Consider the following 19,330-nt stretch of genomic DNA (forward strand, 5'->3'; position numbering starts at 1 on the left):
CTTTCTTTCAAATGTATGAATGTATGAAAGAACAATCAATATAGAGGCAAAATCCTTCCCTAAATTCCATTTATATCTGACCTGAATCATGAACTGGATGTTATTCATTTTGAAGATCTCCCTTGTTTACTAGAAGTGCACAGATAGTACCAATATTTAAGACAAAACTATTAAACACTTAATAGTTGAATTCTAAAGACACATTTCAGCCTACAGACTGCTTACACACCACTTCCTGCAACAACAGCGAATATTTGGGGTGGTTCTGCAAAGCACATCCATGAATATACTAAGATGAGGTTGGATTGTCCCTCACCTGGAAAAGTCCCACTAACGGTGGTGTTTTTCATAAGGTGGTTAGGTGAGCTGATTAAAGATGAAATCTTACAGTGTGATTCCTAGTCTGCACACCTAGGAAAGCTTAAGAAGGAAATGACTGCCCTAAGGAGCTCAGCTCGTCATTCACAGGGATTGAATGAATTTCAAGCACTTCTTATGCAATGAACAGGCACATCAAGAGAGAAAATGGGTTGCCCAAGAAAGCACTTAGAGACCTATTTGAGTGTAATTTAGCAGCCAAGACTTCATCTGAGATTGTAACCACAAGCAGGCAGCAATGGAGCATCATGATAAGAGATGGCTTAGGTTGCTAAGAATCGAAAGCACAAGCATGTGGATAGGAAAATCCTGAGAGGCAGGAGCAGTGCTGCCTGACTGGTGTTGAGTGGCTTTGAAAACTGTGTTGTAAAAGCTGCTTATCACACATAGATATCTGTATACTCACTCAGCTTGACTCACCCACTCCAAAACAGCAATATCACCCACAGCTGCAAGGAAACTGTGACAACATGAGTTGTGATCTTGGGCTTTTCTTTCTATATTCAACACTACTTAGCAGTAAGCACTTGCCCAGCTTTAGTTTGGAGCGTTACGTTAGTAAATGAGAGAGACACTGAGGAGTTTGGGGTAAGGTCTGCGTTATCCCATCAAATTGCCCTTGTGGATTAGACTGCAGAGATTTGGTAGTTTGCACCGGTGGGTTAGATCTGTCCTGTAGGATGATTCCCATGCATTCATATCAAATGTGCCGAATGGGGATCCTTTTGCAGATACAGTTTTCCTTTCATGCCTTTTCCATGTGTAAATCCATAACAAGCAAACATGTAGGTACTTAAATTGCTACTACCATGCTGACTGCAAAACCACTAAGGGTGCAAGTACTGGATTTTTTCTGGAAATTTCTTTAGCAGGCAAAAACGATGCCTGAAAAATTAGAAAGCTTGAACATCTCTGCAAATTTATCCCATGTGTCACTGACAGGAGCCGCAGAAGCACATTAAGGTATTGTTTTCTGCAAGTAGCAGGATCTAAAACCTGTGCTTTCTATGCTGGATGAGAGAAGGCATTCTGAGAACAAATACGCCCCTTCCCATCACCATGTAAGTTGAATGGTTTGTCAGTTTGGATGTCTTAACATGGTTATGCTTCTAAAGTAGCTCACTGATAAGTCTTGCATCTTTACCAGAATTCTCATAATACTTTGTGTTTTCCTTAAAGATATGTTTCCTGGTGTCACAAAATCATGCCAAAACCTCTACAAAGTGCATTTTGTCTTTGACGTTGTAGAGAAGGCCTGGAAAGTAAGACTTGAATGAAGCTCGGGTATGAAAGAAAGGGCAAATAAAAGAAGTTTTAAAGTATTTTAAAGCCAGTGTCACAATTTTTGAGCTGGAAGTGACTTATAGCTTTTAGTGGCTTAGATTTGTAATTTAAAGAACAAAATAAACCATTACAACTGTCAGCAGAAGTGCATAGCAAAACAAGGAGAGTGCTGAACCTCAAACAAGCATTTTCACTGCTGGACCCGCTTCCTTCAAAAAAGTGCTCAGCCAAAATGGAATGCGATCAGTTTAAACTAGAAAAAACTATCACAATTAGTAAAAGTCAAGTTTTATTGGAAAATCACACCTGGAGGAGATGGTTTAAAAAATTTACTGACAAATTTACTGACAAATTTAGCAGGAAAAACTCACCACTGGCTACATTAACATAAAAGTTAGTTGTACTGGCTTTTCACCTTTGAAGTGTAAAGCCAGAGATCTGCTTGCAGTATTTAAGTCAGGAATATACCCCAGGCTTTCAGAGGCTGCTTCCTCCTCAGCATTATTTGATTGATGAGAATGACACAAGTAGCAATTGTCGTTCTATTGCAAAATTCCTTATCTGTAAGTTTATGGGCAGAACTGGAATTTGATGAATTTCAGGTCATGGTACAAAGGCATTTCTTTCCCTTCATTCTGGATTTTAGAAATATACTTTCCAACAACGGGCAATTTGATTTGTTTGTTCTATTCTTGATTTAGTCAACCCATTCTGATGGCCAAAGGTTTTATGAAAAACAAGTTTTCCCACAATCTTTTGATTTCTGTGTGTCATGGTAACCAATGGCACTAAATAACAACAGTCTAAACACTTCTGGGATCAGATTGTAGCTATGGACAAGGGCCAGTGTAACAATGAGAGGAAGTTTTGCAAGGACAATTTAGCAGCAGATAACACAGAAGATGTCCTTGAAACAAAGGAAAATAACCAAACCAGGTGTAACAGCAGTTACTGAAACAGACTTCTGAGTGCTCTGCACACAAAAAAGAACAGAATAAAGAAGGTACAAGAAGGCCAAAGCCTACAGCCATCATTCAGCTAAAAATTCCTGCAGTATGTTGGATATCTTTTGTGCCTCAGAAAATAAAGATTCAGTCCTACAGTTATGCAGTGTATTTCTCATGTAGACTGAGCTGAAGTTTGGAGAGAGCATGCTGAGTTTCCTGGCCAAGCATGGATTCCTGTCTGAAAAGTGGCTGCTGTGTCACCCCTGCTCTGGGAATACACCCTCATTTCATAAGCACATGCCTTGAAATTTCCTCAGTCATATTTCATGAAGGGTGATACTGCTTGAATCTTGAATGACACTGATAGCTTCTCCCCCTGCCTAGCAATATCATGATACTGCCATGAATCACATAGCTATTTTTGGACAAAGTGTTATTTCAGAGACTGAGACAGGCATTGAGGGTCCCTGTCTCCCCTCCATCATCATTGCTCCAAAACTGATCTGAGAGCAGACCCTGGAAACTTCTGGTCATTAGTGTGTATTGGCTTTGTGTTGCAAGGTTTTGGTAGCAGGGAAACTACAGGGGGGCTTCTGTGAGAAGCTGTTAGAAGCTTCCTCTGTGTCGCACAGAGCCAATGTCAGCCGGCTCCAAGATAGGCCCATCACTGGCCAAGGCTGAGCCCATCAGCAATGGTGGTAGCGCCTCTGGGATAACATAGTTAAGAAGGGGGAAAGGCTTTGGTGTGTACCTGGTGTCCACCCTGTCCCCCTGCGCCACTGGTGGGGAAGGAAGTAGGCCCTTCAGGAACAGACTCCTCCAGTGTGGGTCCCCCGCAGGGTCACAAGTCCTGCCAGGAGCCTGGTCCAGCGTGGGCTTCCCACAGGGTCAGTCTCCTTCAGGCACATCCACCTGCTCTGGTGTGGGGTCCTCTACGGGCTGCAGGTGGAGATCTGCTCTGCCATGGACCTCCATGGGTGCAGGGCACAGCCTGGCTCACCATGGGCTGCACCACGGGCTGCAGGGGAATCTCTGCTCTGGCACCTGAAGCATCTTCTTCCCCTCCTTCTTCACTGCCCTTGATGTCTGCAGAGTTGTTTCTCATACATATTCTCACTCTTTCTGGCTGCATTTGTTGTTGCACAGGTGTTTTTTTTCCCCCTTCTTAAACATGTTATCCCAGAGGTGCTACCACCGTCTCTGATGGGCTCAGCCTTGGCCAGCAGTGGATCCATCTTGGAGCCGGCTGACATCGGCTCTGTCAGACGTAGGGGAAGCTTCTATCAGCTTCTCACAGAAGACCCCCCTGTAGCCACCCTGCTACCAAAACCTTGCCACGCAAACCCAATACGTGGTGCTGGCTGCAATGTCCTGACACTCCGGATGATGCAGCAAAAGACCATGTGGGAGGACAGCAAGGCCATTCTGTGGTCAGAATTCGACACACAAAGAAGTCAGACTCTCATGCTTGCAGTAAAATGGGAACTGTGGTGAGTGAAGCCACATCATGGTGTTAGCTGGTTTCTGAATGGCACAGCATCGTCAGCTTAACAGATAGATCAGTGCCAACTACATGATAGCTTAATATGGGTCCAGCATTCTTCTGAAAACTTAGAAAGTGCAGTATGGAAATGAAAACTTTTCTGCAAAGTGATGCTACTGTAATCCATTATCAAAAAGCACTGTGGTGGCAAGTACTAGAGATAAGGCACCTGCTTGTTATCTGAATCTGAGAGGCACCTGGGAACGATAGGAAAGAGCAGAGAGTTACTCACATACCTTTCTATAATTAAAGGGATAATGATTTGATCTGGAATTAATGTTTGGAAGTAAGCTGTGTGGCTAGGGAAGCACTTTAGAATTCACACCTTCAAGTATTTGATTGCTGTAGAGGAGCCTGCTTTTTTGGCATGCAGCATATATTTGGTGTATAAAGAAATACAGAACAGTTTGACCTTGAAGCAATTAATCTCTTCTGAGGCACACGGGTTTTGAATGGACGTAGACATAATTAGAGTTTTTAAATTACACAAGGCGTGCTCAATCTTTCCATCAGTGTATAGCTGGAAAAAAATGTAGGAAGGATCTCCAGGGGAGAGGGAAGTACTCCTACTTTCTAGAAAAAACCTCTCCCATATTTGGGAAGAGGGGGCTCCTTTGAATCTCATTTCTCCTCAGTTTATTGCAATTTGATATAAAAGACCAGACATGAGTAAAGAGAAAGCTGCTGATAGTGTCTTATGTTTGTATCATGTATCACAGATTTAACAAAAGGAGAGCCAGATATCAGTCATAGTGCCACTGTTGAATTTATAGAAGGATTTAGAACTAGTATTTTTACCTTTTCCAGAGAAGTTTTCTATCCGCTGTATTTACCAAAGGGAAATAAAAAAAGACCTCGCATAAAGTTCTTATTTGCCTTGTTCAGAAACCAGTATATAGAATTGTATAAATAGTATAATAATAAACAAAGAAAGGAGTTTCCTGTCATAAACCTACATGGAAAAACTCCAGGAGTTCATCACCTTCTCAGCCATCCACATAATTCAGGACTAAGTGGGCTGATACTAATAACATGAAATAAGGAACAGAAAACAAGATCAGAATTGTACCCTGATAAATTAAAGGGAAACTAGTGAAGAAATGCTTGTCTATATGAAGTTGCTTTCACTTAAGTTCTATATCAAATAATAAGGAGAGAAAAATCCTCACCATTTTTTAGGATATTTTTTCCTCTGCCCTTTAAAATACTGGCTATTCATTACTTGTTTTGGATATTCTTAGTAAATGTTATAATTAAGATCAAAATGTAATTCAAAGTCTAACTACTCTTTCAGCAGCTTACAACTTTTCAGACCAATTTCTTACTTCTCAAAAAGACATGGTCAGGTACTTCTCTTTTGCATTTAAATTGCAAAGTTACCTTTTTTTTAATAAATTATAATCTAGAAAAGAGCATATTTTGATTTATCAGCACTGAATTCAGACTTACTCTAAGTGGGAACTGTGTTTTATACCACACACATAACAGGCTTGCCTTGATTCCAAATGTAGGTTTAAAAGAAAAGAAAGGCTAAGATTGAAAACAGGATACTACAGATAAATAAATATTAATTGAAATCGATAGAGCCAGATTAATTTGCATCAAATCAAGATCCAGACCGTACTCTGAAGATCCATAAATGAGAACATAAATAGGCCCCAATATTTTTTCCCCAAAACCACCTTTCTGAGAGTAATCACAGTACCTAAATGCTCTTAATTTAATCATTCACTGGAGGATGTTACAGGTAAGTGCTCATAATAAACAGTAGGTGTTTCCCTGAGGGCCATGATAGTTTGCATAATGTGCTAGCTATTTATTTTACAGTGTTATGGTGACAGAAAACTGTTACAGTACAGCTAACTCTAATGAGAAGTTTCGTAAATGTCTTTTGCTAACAAGATATCTTGTTTAAGTTCTGAGTTTCAGAGGTTAAAATAATACAACACCACCAGTACAGTCACTGCTGTTACATATGATCCAATTCCTTTTTCTTTAATTAACTTTGGTATGTTCTAATCTATTTATAGATGGAGACATCGAGAGCCCCACAGCTGGAGCAGATGTGGCTGTTATTGGAGGTAAGTAGCAGACCGTGCTCAGCAGCACCATTAGAATTAAAACAGCAGGTTGGTTGATTTCTTGCATTTTGCAAAACCCCCACTTTGCTGACAAGACAACAGGAGCGGCACAATTAGAGTTAATTAGGCCAGTGGGAAATCTGCTCCCAGAGGGCCTATTGGCAAGATAACAAGATGAGATAATGAGCATAAACCATATAGTGAGCAGTACCACCCCCATCCATTCCTCATTTTAGGACAAAATACCTAACAGTCCAGCAGCAATGTCAACCTCTGATATTCTTCATTAGTCACTGGGCCAAGATTTTCATTTAATACAGACCTAGTGTAGCACCTTTGATTTGAGTCATGCTAGCTCATACCAGCTGACCCTTTACTTTTACAGAATATACCACAGTGCATTTCCTGGTGTTCCATTAAAGCTCTCTCATGCATTTAAACTAAATACAGTTGTCAGAATAAATGAGCAAAGCTATGTTCACAGAAAGAACCTGTCTTTTTATTTTTATTGTGTTTGTTCATTTCCATGCTAACACACTAATTTCAGTCATTCACAAGGGGGTATACCAATCATTAGTGCAAATTGGTGAGGTTCTGCTATATTTCCCTCAGGTCCCATCTCCTGTAACTTTAATTTCAGCTTTCTATGAACAAGTAGCAGGTAAATTGATTTGTACTTAGTCCCTTAGGCTTATTAATATTGTGCTACATCCAAAGCCCATTAAAGCCTCTTGTGTCAAGGGATACCAGTGAGGTCCTAAAAATTGATGAAGCCCCCACTGCAACTATGATATTATTGTAAACCTAAAGTTCTTTCTATAAGCAGTCTAATTTCTGCGAGCAGTAACTTCACTTTCCAAAACCAGGCACCATAAAATTTGCAGGTTAACACTGTAGGCATATTTTTTAAGACAGAGTTATCATTTTTATTTATAATGCTAATATTCATAGAATCATAGAATGGTTTGGATTGGAAAGGACCTTAAAGATCATCTAGTTCCAACCCCCCTGCCATGGGCAGGGACACATTCCACTAGATCAGGCTGCTCAAAGCCCCATCCAACCTGGCCTTGAACACTTCCAGGGAGGGGGCATCAACAGCTTCTCTGGGCAACCTATTCCAGTGCCTCACCACCCTCACAATGAAGAACTTCTTCCTTATATCTAATATAAATCTACCCTCTTTCACTTTAAAGCCATTACCCATTGTTCTATCACCACATACCATTGTAAGTAGTCCCTCTCCAGCTTTCTTGTAGGTCCCCTTTAAGTGCTGGAAGGCCACTAGAAGATGTCCCCAAAAGCCTTCTCTTCTCTAGGCTGAACAACCCCAACTCTTTCAGCCTGTCCTCATAAGGGAGGTGCTCCAGCTCCCTTATCACCTTCATAGCCCTCCTCTGGACTCACTCAAGCAGGTCCATGTCCTTCTGATGCTGGAGGCCCCAAAGCTGAACGCTGTAATCCAGGTGGGGTCTCATGAGAGCAGAGTAGAGGGGGAGAATCCCCTCCCTCGACCTGCTGGCCACACTTCTCTTGGTGCAGCCCAGGACACAGTTGGCTTTCTGGGCTGTGAGCACACATTGCCAGGTCATAGTTAGTTTTCCATGTACTAATACCCCCAAGTCCTTCTCCTCAGGGCTGCTCTCAATCTACTCATTGCCCAGCCTGGATTTGTGCTTGGGATTGTCTCAACCCATGTGCAGGACTTTGCACTTGGCCTTGTTGAACTTCATGAGGTTTGCACATGCAAACAAGCCTCTCAAGCCTGTCAAGGTCCCTCTGGATGGCATCCCTTCCCTCCAGCGTGTCAACCACACCACACAGCTTGGTGTCACTGGCAAACTTGCACTCAATCCCACTGTCCATGTCACCAACAAAGATGTGAAACAGCGCTAGTCCCAATACTGACCCCTGAGGAATGCCACTCGTCACTGCTCTCCACTTGGACATCAAGCTGCTGACCACAACTCTTTGAGTGAGACCATCCAGCCAATTCCTTATCCACCAAGCAGTCCATCCAACAAATCCATGTCTCTCCATTTTAGAGGCAAGGATGTCATCTTGGACAGTGTCAAAAGCTTTGCACAAGGCCAGGTAGATGATGTCAGTTCCTCTTCCCTTATCCACCAACACTGCAACCCCGTCGTAGAAGGCCATCAAATTTCTCAGGCACAATTTGCCTTTAGTGAAGGCATGTAGGCTGTCACCAATCACTTCCTTATTTTCCCTGTGCCCTAGCATAGTTTCCAGGAGGATCCACTCCATGATCTTGCTGGGCACAGAGGTGAGACTGACTGGCCTGATGTTCCCCAGGTCTTCTTTTCTCCCTTTTTTAAAATGAAGGTTATGTTTCCATTCTGTACATTCCCCCATTTTCATGCCAATGGGGTATCTCTGCTCAGTTTACTGATGCTGATAAATCTAAAGCTTTGGAGATACCCACTCCTGTCACATATCTTGAACATAGGGGACAGAAGAGATTTACTGTCTACATACCCCTCATTGTCTCTGCAGAATAGTAGGCATTTCCAGGGAGCAATTTATCTGACCAAATGTAGGAATTCAGTTCTAGAAGAGGAATTGCCCCCCCACACACACCTTCCACTGACAGTAGAGGAAACCCAAAGGGAGTAACTCTTATGGACCCTCCTGACCTGTAGATGCCTACAATGAGTCAGACAAATTCCTACATATTGCATCCTCACAGCAGCTTCACACTCCAGATATGGATTTTCCTAGGAATGTCCTGTTCTGGTGCTTTTTATCGTGTGTTTTTTAATGTTTGGTTTACTAATGGAGTCATGTGAATATAGAAACAGCTCAGTATCATGTACTTGTACAGAATCACAGCTAAAGTCTTTATAAGCACATCCCAGTTATATGCAAAAAAATGTTAACAAAAATAAATATCACACAAATTGAATAAACATCACAATACTTAATTTGTTTTCAAGATTCTTAAGTGAGCAATTTGATCTGGGATGAAGGGGATACAGCTTGTAATTTTTTAATAACAACCTGTCAGGGGTGCCTCTCTTTCATGAACTTCTACATTTCAGAATAGAGAAGGAAAAGAAGAAAGGGCTCTGGGAAGCAAGGACACCCACTGTTCTCTGCACAACCACTCCTGGAACCTGAATTTGCTTTCCTTCTCTCGGAGTGCTTCCATTCATCATTTAGTCCTATGCACATTTGGGTTACCTATGGAAATTTTTGTCCAGTCAACACATTGCTAGTAATTAGCCTTAGTCCAGTAGACAGGAAAGATCTACCCAGAATCCCTTCCTTCTCCCATGTGTCACTTCCACATTCATTACAATCAGACTTTCTTAATTAGAGCACAGCATGAAATGGCAGCTTGCAAATACAGAGCAGTACTGCAGTCACACGGCTCCTGTTATTTGTTGAATGTCTCCTAAGAAATACTCACTGCCTTGTACTTCTCCCGTAACTGAGTACACTTACGGAGGCAGGGCCAGGTTGCCTGCAAACTCCCCTGGGTATCTCTTACCGGAAGGATGAAAGAAACCTATTGGTTTTCCTTTATGTTCTCTTAGTTCTCCTCAGTTTATGAACTTTTAGCTCCAATTAATTCAACTAAATCAAACCATTGATTTGAAAGAAAGATAGTGAGAATTTGACCTGCATTCCTGCAGTATCTATGTCCCATCTTGGTTTTTGCAGTGTCAGACTGTTCTGACTCTGCACACTGCAACATGTGAGCATCCTATGATACATGGGTTTCTCCCTATCAAGTAGTTCAAGTTGTGATATCTGCCTGTGAGATACTGCTCATATTTTACTACTGACTGTTTAACTGGTCTCTTTCCTCTAGGTGTGATTGCTGCAGTGGTATTTGTTCTCATTTGCCTACTGGTGGTGATGGTCCGGTACATGTACAGGCATAAGGGCACCTACCACACCAACGAGGCAAAAGGAACTGAGTTTGCCGAAAGCGCAGATGCTGCTTTGAAAAATGATCCCGCTCTCCAGGAAGCAGTGGATGAGAGCAAAAAGGAATATTTCATCTGAGAGGCAAGGATTTCCATGGAGGCTTCTCCAAGGGAATCAATCAGAAATGCTACATCAACAGAAGTGCTAAGAGATGGATAATATGAGGATACAGGCAAACATCCTAACTGAGAAGTATCTCTTTACTTTTTTTGTCACTGGGCTGTTTCTTTTCCTCTACTGGTGAAGAACTAAATGTGGGATACTTGCCTGTTGAAATTTATTAGCAACACAGCTGGTCACAGTTGAAATCAATATCAGATAAGAAGAAACAAAATCTCAGTATGAGTGATACACCAAAACCAGATAAAGATAGCAAATGTCAAGCCTTGACATTTGGTGAAAATAGCAGATGCCAATGGAAAACATCCTCTTAGAATTAATGATGCATCCTATGCTGATATGATACAGAACTACCTGAAACTGAATTTCAAATGGTCACAGAACAAACATTAAACTAGATAAAACTGATGTAGCTGAAATAAAAATAGCTTTGTAGCACAGCTAACTCCCCCCTCCCCTTAAATGTGCAATTTTATTAGCACAGGGGACTTTGTTTTGTTTGTTTGGGGATTTAGATTGGGATTTTTTGTTAATTTTTTGAATTTTATATATATAAAAATCAAAGACACTTCAAAGAAATAAACTGTTGGAAAACATGGAAAATGTAAGAAGGAAGGACTTATTTCTAACTTGCTCTGCATGGCAGCTTGAGAACTGCAAAATGTTGGAATTTACAATGTAGCATATAATAGTCAGTAGACTTACAAATACAATTCCAATTAGTAAGTTCCCTGCACGCATGCATAAATAGATAGATATTAAAAGATAAAACATCTTGGTTTGAGCAGGACTTTTGAGTAAATGGAGCTCAGCTAGATTTTTTCATGTAAGATATTTTTGCCCAAGTATTTATTTATTTATTTTGCATTGGAAAATTCTCTTGAATGCCCGCCAGCAGGATTTCGGATTTTTGCAGGGAGAGGGATTCAGTTCTGGTGCAGATACCAATGAATCTTTTACAAATGCAGCCATAAGACTGCCACTATAAAGAAGCTTGTTCATCTGCATCCCTCTGGCTTGTATTGATGTCTCCCTCTGTATGGACTCTGTATATCCTTTGCATTGTGCTAGATAAGAGAATTACACCAACCATCAATGCTTTATTATGAATAAATAAATAGATTAGTCATGGTGGGTCACATGAAAAGATCTTATTCCTTGCCTAAGATCAACAGCGATGAATTTCTTTAACCCAGCAAGTTGGCTTCCTAACTGAAGCCCACAGTTAGCTCCGGAAATAGGGTAATTGTTCTCTTCACCTGTTCATCCCCAGCTGCAACGGTGCCCTGGACTACTGAAAATAGAGGGGGAGAAATACACTATAACAAATAAGATACTGATGAACTCTGCTCAACTCGATATATTTTTTCCTATGTTTTGATCTATATATGTGTGTACATGTATATAAAGTCACCTACAACTGTGCTTTCAAGACATTGTTGCTGATCACTTGTGCTCACTTCTTGGCACCAAAGCTTGGAAAGCTCCTGGATTCCAGTATCCATAACTGACATTGGCCACAAATATGCTGTAAGAGAATACAGATCTGAACAAGAAAAGACTCTGAGGACCCAAGTGAAGAAATAGGATATTTTTGTCTTTCAATCACAATCTCAGTCTTTTCTCAGTACCTGAAGGAGATGGACTCTGATTTATTCTTAGAATCCTGATACCTTTGATTTTGAATCTTAAATCCCCACTTGTTTGCATTTTAACCAAAAATATCAAAATCATGCCAAATTTACGAAATACATAAGATATTTTTTATAACATATCATTGCACAACCACATTGTATTATGTGGCTAGTGCAATATAAAATGCTTAAAACCCAACACTAGCAGAGCTCAAATATGTTGGTATTATGTACATGACTGTTTCTTTCTAAGACGCATTACTATTTTAATCTTTTTACTACTTTTGAAAAAGAATCTGGTTTTATTTGTCTAGGACAAGTGTTGGAGAAATTCACTAATCTTAGCTGTAAGATTGAATTTGTAAAACTGAAGACCCCTGACCCTCCAGTTCAGTAAAAGTGTAAATATTTCCTCTGAGGAGAGGGTAAATGTGGTGATTTGAGCTCTGCTGCATCTCCCACACAAAACGTGGAAACACCAAGAACCATTCCTCCAGTTCTAGCAGGACCTATAGAGGACTACCAGCCTTTTGTCCCCTGTTATATACTCAGAACCATGTAATGTTAGTCTGGTTGTTAAAGAAAATTGACTTTAAATGAAGGCATGAGAAATATGGGGAATAAATTCCTGTCTCCCTCCCCGGTCATGAAATTCTATTTTTTGCAACTTGAGCCTGCTGCTTATAATTAGACAACTGTGTCATACCTGATACACAGGAGAACCTGAATTAGTGTCTCTTTTGGGGGATGCGTGAGTTTTTTAATTATGAGGTGGACTGAGACAGGCTAACTGTCCACACTGGAACTATAGAGGCCAGATTTTCTGGTGGTACATGAGTTAGTGGAGCTCAGCCAGTTCTTCCCAGTTCAGTCAACACCAGACTTTGTGTCATTGCTTTCCCTAAATCTGAACTGAATGCAACTACTGGTCTTTGACTATATCCCTTCTTAGTAGCTTAGTTAAATCTCTTTATCCCATTTTCCCTATTCATCTAAGCTGACAAACAGTCCAAGCGTACAGCAACAGCTTCCCTATCGGTAATGAGCCGCTTTGAATATTTGCAGAGCAGTGACTCCAGCAAGAGCTATGGTTTCAGTTAGTTTATTTTTTTACAGTGTTCTTTTGGGTTTTAGGACTTTGTGTATTTAGAAATGACTCAAGCACACTGAACAGAAAGAAGAGATGGTTTATGGAGATTTTCTGTTTATTTTTTTTTCCAGGACAAATTTTGCTTTGTAATGAAGAAAGCTCATGACATTTGATGACTGGCAGACTCTAATGGCCTCATCCTGCTATTTTTCACTCATACAATAACTCTACTGTCTTGAGTCATTCAGTTTAGCTATAAAAAGAGTATATTACAAACTTCCTATAACTTTTAGGACTAATTAGCAACACATCCTTCTGCAAGCAACATGCTGTGCTAAAACAAACATTATGTACAACACCGAGGCATCTCAGCTGGCAGCCATAGCTTTTCATCACTGATGATTAAATGATTTTTACAATTTGCTTCCTGAATAGGAGAATTAAAGAAACAGATTATTTTTCTCCCACATACTTTTATCCAAGGTCCCTCTACTGATGTGGCCTGTTGTCCTGCAGCTCTCTGGTGCCCCATCTCCCCAGCCGTGACTGCTATTCTTGCTTGCAATCCCCCAGGCTCCCATCTGGATCACTACTGCCTTCCCTATGGCAAAGGACTGGCCATTTATTTATGTATTTATTTATCTATTTTTATCAATGAAGATACTCTGTCCCTCTCTGCCAGCCAAGAACCAATTTTCAAAAAATGTTTAGCTTTGGATTGACAATCCTGTGTCAAATTTGATCAAACCTGAGCAAGCTGACCTGAGACTGATCACATGTGCCACATTTTCACAGAAAACAGATCTAAACTAGCACTGCAAGCTCTGTAGTTAGTTAAATTTAGTGCTATAAATCTCCAGTGTTCATTAAATAAGGGAGTAGTATGATGATTCCTGATGCCTTAATGCCCTGTGAAAGCTTGTTGAATCCCACTTTGCATAGAAAGCCACAGGTCCACATTTAGAAGTATAAGTCATTACTCAATCATGTAAAGGAAAGCTGTGCATCAAAATGACCAGTATTTGCTGGAGCTGGAAAAGAGAAGATAAAAATGATCTTGTAGGAATACAAGACATTTTTTAAAGATATATGGAAATGACAAAAGTTAAACACCATATTTCTGATTACATTGGTGAGCTTTAAGTGTGGGTCCATGGAGTTTTCAAATTCTCTCACTGAAAAAAATCATTGTTTGCAAAGGGAAATGAATCTCCTTTTAAACCATCTCTTCTTGTCAGGCTTTGAAAACAGTCTTCACAGATTCAATATTCTACCATTCTGCTTTAACATCTGGAACTCAGTTTCTTCTAATTTTTGGAGCATGCCTTACAGTCCTCCCCTGCACAATACTGACTGCTTGCCAGTGTCAGCCCCTGTAGCAACATTACAGCTCAGCAGAGTAATTCTGTCCAAAAGTGAGTCCCAAATGTGTATCTGGCCACCCATTACTGTACACATTTTTTTCTGGGGCTTGGCTTCTATCATTCCAGGTCTTCCTGAGGTCCAGTGTGCCATTGCACATTAATGCAGTCCTGCAGAGGATTTAATCAGCTACTAGTCAAGGTAACTATATATGTAATTTTATCTGTTTAGAACAACAGGACCAAATCACTTTGGGAGACTATCAGAACATCAACATTGATTTTTCTATTAAATCAAATCTAGGGATCATTGGGGGAACACCAGGACAGAAAAATGAAAAGGACTGTTCCCTTTCAGCACAGAATGCAGACAAGGTGCTGAAACATTTATAGCTGCAGGATACATAGGATAACACCACTAGCTACAACCTGTGAGGATTCCTCACAGAATACAGAAAACGCTGAGACAAGACGTAAATCAGCAAAAAGATACATGGTAGGAGAAGGCAATTAGATGCCAATAGAGATGGAGAGCAGTTTTTCATCAAACAAAATAGATATGGCTGTTTGGAGAAATCAAAGTGTATTTGTTGAAGGTAACTGCTGACAACAAATTTCTTTGAATTATATGAGGTGTCTGAATTCCTTGCATGTGTAAGTCCCATCAAAAAACGCTGATAAATACACAGCAAAAGAGTATTCACTTTAAATGTATTAAGAGATGTTTATTGCATTTTCTAAGATCTCTCAGTTCTTCACATAAGAAAGCTTTGTATGTTTAGAAAATGCAGAAACTTCACAGCAGCAGTTCATGTAAGACAGAAGACTAAAGAACCCCTGAATAAGCAATGAACACACATCCGATGCCTGGAAATTTAGGTAGTTAATAAAGGAAGCTAACAATACCAAAGAAAAACATATATGGTGAGTAAAAATTCCAACCATATTACAAAGAAATGAAATGTTTGTAGTAGTAAAGGTCCTTCTCTAGTTCAAGATGGTAATATTGTCAGGGACTGGAAATAAGGAATCCTTATTCTACATGACTGTTCCCTGTGTGGTTGGGATAAAATCCCACTGAATTCAGCAGAACAAGAGTTTTGCTGACTATATTTATCCTTCCTGCAAAAAATTGTATTCCGGCCCATGTCAGAAAGAAACACACTAAATTAAAGTAGAAATCTTTATAAGTGCTGATCTTTCAGCATAACCTCTTGCCTTCAGACCATTCTTCTGTTGTTTCAAACTGTATGTATGGCAGAGAGTATCTGATACATTGTATTAAAGTCTATTTGAATTGCAGCATTGCTATGACAAGAATAGAGAATACAGAGCATTCAAAGCTTACTGCTGATTGTATGTTAAAGCTGACTATAATGTTTGTATTTACCAAAGCTATTAATACTTTGCTGGTGTAAATCTACTACATTTAGAATTGGAAAGAAAAAAAAAAAAAAAAAAAAAAAAGCTAAAATATGAAGAAACAAATAACTTTACAATTAAAGTTGTCATTTTCAGCATTTAAAAGACTGTTCTCATATTTTTGTCCTCTTTTAAAATACCATGAACTTTTAGAATTGCCAATTATATTGTTGTCATAAGAATGTAGATCAAAAAGGAATAGCAGGCTAGATTTTTTCTTAATAGAGCATGCAAACCCTAAAAGATATACTGCTGGTGTTTGCATTAAAAAAGCAAGGAAAGCTTTTGATAGATCTGAGAAGGAGTCAAACTTCAAATAAGAAATCAAACAATAATTCTCTCTGAAGGAGCATTACCCTGTGGATGCCAGTGTGGATCTGTACACGGGTCTATTATCCTAGGCACAGTATTCTTAAAAATTCTAGGCAGTCTTATAAACATCTAATGGGTCTTTACTGATGGATGGCCTGCCTTCCACCCAGCTGCTACCAAATGTGAATACTTCTGCTTTGTTCTTCATACTTTCCATACAATTTCTCTTTTATCTTTATATATCCATAGTTAAAGAATATTCAGAGGCTATGCCTAGTATAATATATATTGTAATCTTGCCACTGCCACTCCTTTTTTCAAAGATTATTGCTGTCAGTGGAAAAAAGAAAAGAAAACAGTAGGTCTTTAAGTGATATGTTATTGGGTCAAAATGATTCTTGAAAATGGTGAAAACCTAGAGAGTACCAGAAGGACAATGGATCATCTCAGTTTTAATACCTGTAAGTGAAGAAGTTGTGGTAAGAATAGCTCTTCCAATGGGCCTTTCATGTGCCATAGGACTTCAATGTGTATGACTATTTGGAGGCCAGCAACAGCCAAATGGTTCATTAGCAATGTTCTTGATGGGCTGACAGGCAGAGAGGTGAGACTGGTGAAGACTACACACCGGATCCTCCATTATTAGTCAACATATTATGGAAATTTGACCTTGACTTCATATCACATCTGACAATGGGATTCATTGTTATTGGAGGTGCTTCAGCAACCTAAATCTGTGATGGCTTTTACTGTAACCAGTGGCACTGCATGCCATGGAGATTGGCCATAGGCTCTTTGCTGAGGAATGAAAGTGTGTTGGGACCAAATTCATCCTTTATGGATGATGAGTAGCTGACAAGCTTATATCAGTAGTTGACAAGCTTACAGCAAAAACAAAGAGATGAGTAAACAAAAAAAATACCAAATAAGGGGAAGTACATGAAGATAAGAGTTTTCAGCAATATGTGTCATCATATAGCAGAATCTTATACATACATATGATTTGCTTCACACCTCTTCTATCATCAGTGCTGAACCTAAAGTCTCAGTATAGGATATTTTGGTTACACTGAGAAAAAAAAGGGTCCAGACCTTGCAGTAATGAACCTGCTGCCCACCAAAGATTTTGATTAACATTTCTATCTCAGCTTAAAAAAAAAAACAACGACAAACCCTGTAACACCTAAACCTTTTGCAGCCAGTCTTGCTAGGGCTACACATAGAGAGGTTTCCTAATTTCTGATGTTAGGTTAATGACCAGGAAGACCTGAGTGGTCACTGAGTTTCCAGCATCTTTGAAAGAAAGTATTGAGTCTCCCTGAGGGATTGCTAGCAGATTCACTTGAAAGCCCTTCTCAATGTGACATATGGATATGCTGATAAAATGCAACTTGACACCACATTCTTGGTTACTGGGAACAATCATCCTTATTCATTCTAACACCTAATGGAGTGATCAATAGCATTTTAATAAAGTCTGCTCTAAGTCATATTTGACTCAAATAAGATTTTTATATTGTATTTCGATTAAATTACAGTTTCTGTCGTTCATTACTGTCAATTTCTGCTTTCCTCTCCATTCATAAATTTTTGTTTCAAAAATGCATGTGTGACCCTCAGGGCTCTCCATACTTTTTCTAATATTCCTGTAATGTTATGCATAAATACAGCCTTGTGCTCAGAAATTCTTCTATAGAGCTGAAATATCTCCATTCCCTTCTGTTCAGCAGTAGCACGACTTACCTACCAGACCAGAAGTTGAAGAATCAGAAAGATTATTACATCTCTCAGTTTTCTGGTAAAGGGATAAAGACTGTTGTTCCATGAAGGGAGCTCAGGACTCTCTCAGTCTTTCTTCTTGCATGACATGAGTCATGCTTCTGACACCAGGACGTAAGAAAGCAGAATGAAAAATGAAAGGCACAGCACAGAATTAGGAACAAACTGATTCCCCTGAACAGCAAGGTGCTGAACACTTGCTGAAAATTAAGCCACAAGAATTAGTCATAGAGGCTTGGGCTCAGGCCTCAAAGAATTATTTTTCTTAGTCTTCACATTCAATACCTCTCTCCCCTTCTTTCCCCCCAAAAATATCTGGCAGCTCTGTTTAAGTTTAACCAGATCTCTCATCTCTGCAGCTTCACTGACTGCAATGAAAAATTAATTACAGGCCCAAGGAGAAGATCAAATAGTTCAGGATCAGATTACTTTAAACCTTATCTGACCTACCAAGTCAGCTTACTCACTGTCCCACTTGGAGTTATAAGTTACATGGACTTTTAAAGCCTGTCCCAATCTTTTCGTTTTGCCCCAGCCTTCCAGTCCAGTTTTTGTCCTCTAGTGCTGTAGTATTAGGAAGTTTCTTATTAGATTCTGGCTGACCTTTTCATAGATCAAATCTTCAGGGGAGGGAAGGGATAGTTGTTTGTTCGGTTGTGGGGTGTTTTTTCCTTTACAAAAAAACTTATAACTTGACAAAACAGTTTTGTCAAACCCCGTTCAGTAAGGTATTTCAGTAAGGAAGGTAATGGCATAGTTGTGAGTGAAGGTCATGTTCCCAAAGAAGGTCAGCCTTCCTACCAAAAGCAGAGGGACATTGAAGATCTAAAAGAAAGCATTACCAGAACATTGTTCTGACGTGGATCAAAAATACCTTTTCTATAAACCAATTCTTGGCCAAATTTGAATTGTTTTTGAAAAAAGTTCATCTCTTAACTTCTCATAATTGTCTTTTCTCTGCAATAAAGAGTAAATAAATAATCAATCATCTAAGGAAAAAGCATATTTAATCAAACAACAGAATAAGAGGTCATTATTCACTAAATCGATTTATTTTCCATCAGTTCTGTGCTGTATAGTAAAATTTGTTAATATTGCACAAAGGCAAAGTAATATTTTTGTTTCATATTCCCTTTGCAGTAACATTCATGTGTCATTTTCTGTAATAAACATTTTTCTTGTGCAGTGTCTTCCCAAGTCTTGCCCTCTCTCTCTCTACATGCATTGGGTTAAGGTGGAGCTCAGAAAATATATATAATCATTCATTGCCTATCTCTGAATACAGGCAGGAGTTCACACCTTCCAAGGGCTCTGTTTTGTTTTATTGGTATTATTATGGAAAATTAAACCCCTGAGAAAATGCTACAGAGTTTCTTAAAATTGTATATTTAACATATATCTCTGTAGTCACTATCCAGACTATCT

The 19,330-nt window shown here is 39.5% G+C and overlaps 1 protein-coding gene across 1 annotated transcript in view; it reads left to right on the top strand.

Annotated features, from left to right (window-relative positions):
* The window catches only part of GYPC (glycophorin C (Gerbich blood group)), a 41,025-nt gene extending 21,929 nt beyond the window's left edge, over positions 1 to 19,096 (top strand). The window contains exons 2-3 of the mRNA XM_074828795.1: positions 6,183 to 6,233; positions 10,069 to 19,096. Of these exons, the coding sequence (XP_074684896.1) occupies positions 6,183 to 6,233; positions 10,069 to 10,265 (248 nt within the window). The 3' untranslated portion in view covers positions 10,266 to 19,096. The remainder of the gene's footprint in view (positions 1 to 6,182; positions 6,234 to 10,068) is intronic.
* The last annotated feature ends 234 nt before the right edge of the window (positions 19,097 to 19,330 follow it).

This window comes from Strix aluco, chromosome 6 (assembly GCF_031877795.1).
Source record: "Strix aluco isolate bStrAlu1 chromosome 6, bStrAlu1.hap1, whole genome shotgun sequence".
NCBI classification, from domain to species: domain Eukaryota; kingdom Metazoa; phylum Chordata; class Aves; order Strigiformes; family Strigidae; genus Strix; species Strix aluco.